This window comes from Tripterygium wilfordii, chromosome 2, assembly GCF_013401445.1.
Source record: "Tripterygium wilfordii isolate XIE 37 chromosome 2, ASM1340144v1, whole genome shotgun sequence".
NCBI classification, from domain to species: Eukaryota; Viridiplantae; Streptophyta; class Magnoliopsida; order Celastrales; family Celastraceae; genus Tripterygium; species Tripterygium wilfordii.
The window spans coordinates 4253244-4260294 of record NC_052233.1 but is presented as its reverse complement, the minus strand read 5'-3'; the positions used below and the strand labels follow the sequence as shown (position 1 = coordinate 4260294).

Below are 7051 nucleotides of genomic sequence, written 5' to 3'. Positions count from 1 at the left end.
TGGGTTGGGTGGAAAGAGAAAGTATGTGGGAAGAGAAAGTGTATAGAAATTCGTGTTTTGCTGATGTATCTGTATTAGAATACGTGTTTGACTTGATTTTTTTATTTAATAGAGATGAGATCCAAGATTAATTTTGTTGGGGACATTACCCTAAACCATTAAAGTGCCCTAATCGCAATTCACAATCAGTGCACAGTAGTGTTGAAGACGTAGCAAGAAAATCTGGTACATAAAAGAACAGTTTTGTCTGTATTGACCTCACTCACCCCAAAGCGGATACAACAGGTTTTTGAAATTTCTCTCTGCTAAGTGCTAACCCTTTTTGAAAGACAGAGAGACAAAGACTTCGCACACATTTCGCAGATAGAGATTTTGTTTTATCTACAAATTTGCAAACCCAGAAATCATTTTGTTTCCCATTTCGCGTTCTCTCATTTGTATGGTTGTTTTGATGTAAAAGCGAGGCAGAAGCACAATTTTGGAGTTCCAAACTATTCAGAAAGTGTTGTTTGAAAGCAGTTCCTTGTGAGTTTTTTGTGTTGCTTGAAGCAGAGTCACGCATTATATGGAAGGTTTGCGAACTATGTGCCCACAAACCAATCAACTAAAACTGTATCCAGATCCCTTTCTTGAATGTTGCTTTGTTTTTCATTTAATTTTTATATTACTTTTTTTTATTGTGCTCCAAAAATCTGTGGACGATTTCACGGTTTCAATGTTTAGGAGACTTGGATATGGTGGCGATTCTTATATTATCTTGATTTTTGGTAATCCTTGAACAGGGTTTGATCTCTGACGATTGAAGTAGAGGGGTGCGTATGGACTATGTTGAAGTTAATATGAAGGAACCTGCCCAGTAGTACACTTATCTATGTGGATGATTTGATTGGTTTTATCCGGACGCAGAGCTACCAGAATCAATTTTACGCAATACCACATCTGGGTTATGAGTTGGATCCCAAGTTTCACCGTTTCAAGCTGTTTCTTCCACTGCTTTGACTTTGTGATTGAAGGCTCAAAAGGACTGCTGCTGGTCCTGTTGGACGACCCAGAATAGATTTTCTCGTGTTAATATCTAATTTTGGTCTCGTGTCTTTTTCAATTTCTACTGACCCTGTCTTTTAGTAAGTCGAATTTTAGCACAGTTGAGTAGAGATGAATCAATATCTTGCTTTCTGAGCCAATATTGTAGCTGGATCTCCCGGATGTTTGCTCTTGGTTGTCTCCACACTCGCTAGATTTCTCAGGTATTGCAGATGCTTTGGGAGTTTTTTGTATTGATTCTTGTGGAGTTGATGCCAATTGGTGAAAAGGGTCCTGTCATTTTGATGTTGTTGGTCTCCCATGCTACGACTGAATTGGAATAGTTTGGTTGTCTGTGGTATATGTCCTTTTATGCAAGTGTTTTTAATTGTGTCCTCAAGAAACAATTCTTGTGTGTGTGTCTCTGCAATAACATTGTATTGATGGTTGCTGCAGATCTGATCTGCTGAATTGTTAAGGAAAAGATTGATACAACTTTGTAGCGCTAATGAGTAGAGATCAGAAGCGAGGGAAGCAAGAGAAAGGAGGATCGGATGGGGCTGAAAAGGTTGTTGTTGCTGTTAAGGCATCGAAAGAGATCCCTAAGACTGCTTTGGTTTGGGCTTTGACTCATGTTGTGCAACCTGGGGACTGCATTACGCTTCTTGTCGTTGTCCCCTCGCATAATTCGGGTAACCTTGTAATTTCCCCTTGTTGATTCATGCTACTTTGCTGGAAGAATATGCAGTTGATGAACTGGTAATTGGTAAATAGTTCCTTTTACATTCAAACCTTTGTTGGTAAATCCGCAAATGGTTCCTTTTAAATTTCAACATCTGTTATGTACTTCTTTCTTACAATATGTTGCTTTTCTCTTATCCCTTGTGACTGCATTTGTTATGTTTTTATCATGTTTTCTTGGTGTTTTGACTCAACTCTATATAGTGGATGTCCTTGGCCTTGTTATAATTCATTACTTTACTTCATTGTCATTTTTGGGAAACAGAATTTATTCTAATTAGTTTAAGAAACTATTTTTACCCAAGCTTGGAAAATTTCATTGTTCAAACAATTTTGGGTACTTGAGGTTTAAGAATTATCTTGTTGTTGGTGATTAAGATGCTGACAATTACTGGTTTTTACCTATGCTACAGGTAGTAAATTGTGGGGTTTCCCAAGATTTGCTGGGGACTGTGCCAGTGGCCACCGAAAATCTCAATCAGGAACAACTTCTGATCAGAAGTGTGATATTACAGACTCCTGCTCCCAGATGATCCTTCAGCTTCATGATGTTCATGATCCAAACAAAGTATTTGCCTTGATTTGTTTATTTTTATCTATGTTCAATCCATTTCGCACTTTTTTGTTTCTCAGGAGTCATTGCTGTGTGTGGTAATCTGTTGTGCTTCACAGATAAACATCAGAATCAAAATTGTTTCTGGATCACCTTCTGGGGCTGTAGCTGCAGAAGCTAAGAAAGCTCAAGCTAGTTGGGTTGTATTAGACAAGTAATGGTCTCCCTTATTGTAATTCATATGTATAAGATCTTTCTTGGTCTGCAAATCATTGTCATACTCTAAAATTAAAGAAAGTTGCTTGTTTACTTTGCAGGCAGCTCAAACATGAGGAAAAACGCTGCATGGAAGAGCTACAATGTAACGTAGTGGTTATGAAGAGTACCCAGCCAAAAGTTCTCCGCTTAAATTTGGTTGGATCACGTAGGAAGGAAATTGAAGTTGTCAGTCCGTTGCCATCAGAATCAGATGAAGCTTCTGATAAGAATCCCCAAGAAAAAAGTGGTTCTCCAGATTCTATTCAAGGGCCCGTAGTGACTCCAACTAGCAGTCCAGAGCCAGGGACACCATTTACTGCTACTGAAGCTGGAACTTCATCATTATCGAGCTCGGATCCTGGAACTTCACCATTTTTCCTCTCAGAAATGAATGGAGATCTGAAGAAAGAGGAGTTATATCTGACAAAGGAAACTAAAGAGGTTTATGACTCTAGTTCAGACTCAGACAATGAAAGTTTTTCTACATCATCTGCAAGTATGAGGTTCCAACCTTGGACTGGAGAACTTCTCAGTTCTCATCTTCTATCGTCACAACTCATAGAAGGAAGCTCAAAAAGAAGCAATGATAGAGCTCAAGCATCAACAGCAAAAGCTGGAGTAGGAATGTCAAAGTACATGAGTGACCCGGATTTCAGTGGAAATGTCAGAGATGCAATTTCGCTATGCAGAAATGTGCCTCCTGGACCACCTCCGTTATGTTCAATATGTCAACATAAGGCACCTATTTTTGAGAAGCCCCCAAGGTGGTTCAGCTATGCTGAGCTGCAGCTTGCTACTGGTGGGTTTTCGCAAGCTAATTTCTTGGCAGAAGGTGGCTTTGGGTCTGTTCACAGAGGGGTACTACCTGATGGCCAGGCAATTGCTGTCAAACAGCATAAATTGGCTAGTTCTCAGGGAGATATTGAATTTTGCTCAGAAGTGGAAGTCCTGAGTTGTGCCCAGCATCGAAATGTTGTTATGCTGATTGGATATTGCATTGAGGACAAAAGAAGGTTACTGGTTTATGAATACATATGCAATGGATCACTGGACTCTCACCTTTATGGTAACTTTCCTCTTCTTTACATGCCACACTTTTCTAATGCTGGTGCACCTAAAATGCAGTTGCAATGACCAGTTCCATTTGTTGTTTCAAATGTTTTCCTGTAGGTGGGATGCATTGTCTAATTGGTCGTATTTTCATGTGCATTTAGTCCTATAGCTCTTTTGAGTTCTATAATTGTTATCTTTAGCAGTGTTTTTTGCTTCCCAAGCAGGGATTACCAATGGTGATTCAAAGCTGTTTCTTCCATTGCATTTGTAAGACTCCCCAGAACATACAGTAAAAATTTGAACGATCTTATTTGTGTATAAAATAAGCTGTCTTTCAGGACATGACCTAGACCCCCTATTGTCTTAGTAACCTACCCTATAAGTTTTTTTTTTTTCTTTTAAAAAAATTTATAACATTGCATTAAAATGATCGCTGAATAAACATTTGGGCTTAATATTTACAAAGGACCACGTAATGCTTCAGGATGTGTTCAAGAAGCGTTGGAATGGTCAGCACGCCAGAAGATTGCTGTAGGAGCTGCTCGAGGTTTGCGTTATCTTCACGAAGAATGCAGAGTAGGCTGCATTGTCCACCGTGACATGCGACCAAACAACATCCTCATCACCCATGATTTTGAGCCACTGGTAATTTAGATGTCTTCATATTCTTTTGAAATTGAAAGTTTATCATGTCAAAATGTTGGAATTGCATCCTTACAGCATCAACAAGATTTTCAGAGGTCTCTTCTAGTGTTTTTTTTTAAAAGTTATTATAGTTTTAAGTGAAGTTGAAATTATCTTTAAATGTTGTGCTTTAAAAGTATTTAAATATGTATTCCAGTTATCATGGTATCAAGATCTTGATTTAGATCTTGTTTTGCTAGGTTGGGGATTTTGGCCTTGCCAGGTGGCAACCAGATGGCGACACCGGTGTGGAAACGAGAGTAATTGGAACATTTGGGTAAGTTGTTAATAGAGGATTTTGCTTTCTAGATGATTTGGCTTTTGAGTGTGATCTTAAGCAGACAATGGGGGAACCAAACATTGAGACATCTGATGTTATGTAGGTATCTTGCTCCCGAATACATTCAGTGTGGTCAAATTACAGAAAAAGCTGATGTCTATTCCTTTGGGGTGGTTTTGGTTGAGCTTGTTACGGGGCGAAAAGCAGTGGACCTTAATCGGCCAAAGGGCCAGCAGTGTCTCACTGAATGGGTATGCTTTAAGAATTATACTTGAATACCCGCTGAGCTATTGTGAGCTTTCAATGTTCATTATTAGCAGTAAATATGCCTTTTTGTGGTAAAATAAGCACATTGCTGAGATATGCATTCATACCATATAAAACAAGGGAGCTAGTTATTCCAGTTGTTCATTATCCTCAGGAATTGTTGCTGTGATGTCCATGATATATTTTGCTATGTATCTACTCTACTTTCTTCGTTTATTGTTTTTATTCTTTCTGGATCTGGCATAGGCACGACCTCTTCTGGAAGAAAATGCAATAGATGAACTGATAGATCCACGTCTTGGAAATTGCTATTCTGAACATGAGGCCTATTGCATGCTTCATGCAGCATTACTATGCATACGACGGGATCCTCATTGTAGGCCTCGAATGTCACAGGTGAGGAAAAATTATTAGCTGAAACTTGTTTTGAAAGACACCCTGTATATGGCAGTATGTTTGTCATATTAGAAAACTCACAATGTAAGAACCTTGTAGGCTGTAACCCGATGGCCGGCTTGATAGAGTTGCAGTGCAAATGTTATTTTTTTCTAGTTCTTTAAATGCATGGCAATGGCATATATTTTCTTCGGTTGCAGATAAAAGTTTACTTCGATTCTGCTATTGGAACATCATTAAATTTAGAAGAATTTGGAGGTCTGAAACACTTCATGAGGTGAAACTTAATTCTAAGGCTAATGACTAATGTTTTGAAGTAAATGAGAGATTTGTATGTTCTGGTTGGAAATCATTTGATCTTATCAAATATATCACGATAGGCATTGTTGAAGGTTTACCTCTTGTGACAGGCAGCACCTACTGGAAATAGGATTTTCTTGAACAGTTTCTTTGGTTTTGGGAGTAGTTTTTAATATGTGGTTTGTTAAATTGAGACCAAGTTTTCTTGTTTACTGTTTCTATCACAGGTTCTGCGCATACTGGAAGGTGATATGGGGATGGATACAAGTCACATGTCAACACCGGGTTGTAATGTGGGAAGCCATAGTGGACGGATAGGCAGAATATGCCCAACAACAGAAGCATCACTGTGGCCTACTCTCAGACAAGGTATGTGAGGGTTTTGGTGGGAAGCACTCTCTTGACGCACTAAATCAGTAAATCCAGCTTTCTGGGAGAGGCAAAAAGCCATAGCCGAGGCTCCATTTTTGTGAAATCGAGTTTTAAGGATCTAAGTATCTAACCCTCTGTCTACCACATATCAATTGAATGCGTATCAGTTGTTTCTGTATAGAATAGCAGGGGATTCTTTTGGTATGATATGAAATTGTAATGTCCCAAAGTATTGTCGAAAATAGTTATGGTTAAACGATTGAAGTAGCCACATGAAGTTGGTGCTTATATCTCGGTTGCTCTCTGCTTCCCCAACCATCCTGTGGTGTCCAATGGACATTTTGTTTTTTGAATCATGTTTTGCTTTTCCAAAGCCGCAGGAAAAATGCCTGAATGTAGCGCAAACAAGCCTATTATCATTTGCTGTCTATACAATTGCTGATAACGGGCCGTGACTTTCTTCTTATAGCTTATAAGGCTCAACTTAGGCTGAGGAGTTCGGCCTTGGATGTAAATACTACATGGGAGCCGCTATTTGTAAACAAAATTGGACACAAACGTACTTAATACACCTCAAAATTTGTAAAATACAAACATTGACATCCCCAAATTATCCTTTCATATATATTAATTAAGTCACACCGAATATCCTAAGATGAGGACTATTTACACCCCCTATTTAACTAAGAACGTCACTTTCTAAATAAATCCCAGTAAAAAACATAACATTTATGAGTAACCCCAATTTCAGTTTTTTCCCAATTTTACAGTTTGCACCCCATAATTTCAGCCGTTGGATCTCACCAATGGCTGAGATTAAAGAAAATAAAAAATAACAAAATTAAAAAAAAAACAGTTTTAAGTAATTCTTGCTTCTCTCACTCTGCTTTCTCATTCTTCTGCACATCCTTAAATGTGGCCTCAAAAGCGGCTTTTGCCGCAGCTGCCTTCTCCGCCTCACTCTTGAGCTTGGCCTCTTCGGCTTTTGCTTCATCCATATGAGTTTGGCGGCCATTACTCCAAACCAAGAATACAAATCTTGAAAATTTGTGCGCAAAAAAATCAAAACAGTAGAAGCTCAAACCCTAACAAAATCATGCGCTTGAAGCCTCCATGTAATCGTC

The 7051-nt window shown here is 38.7% G+C and overlaps 1 protein-coding gene across 1 annotated transcript; it reads left to right on the top strand.

Annotated features, from left to right (window-relative positions):
• Positions 1-256: 256 nt before the first annotated feature.
• LOC120016044 (inactive protein kinase SELMODRAFT_444075-like) lies at positions 257-6245 on the top strand. Its single transcript, XM_038868622.1, is given in 13 exon segments — positions 257-572; positions 783-1247; positions 1480-1715; positions 2178-2332; positions 2437-2531; positions 2635-3641; positions 4113-4273; positions 4513-4589; positions 4696-4843; positions 5106-5255; positions 5783-5871; positions 5873-5972; positions 5975-6245. Coding segments are annotated over 11 exon segments (2220 nt in total). The 5' UTR covers positions 257-572; positions 783-1247; positions 1480-1531; the 3' UTR covers positions 6029-6245.
• Positions 6246-7051: the final 806 nt, after the last annotated feature.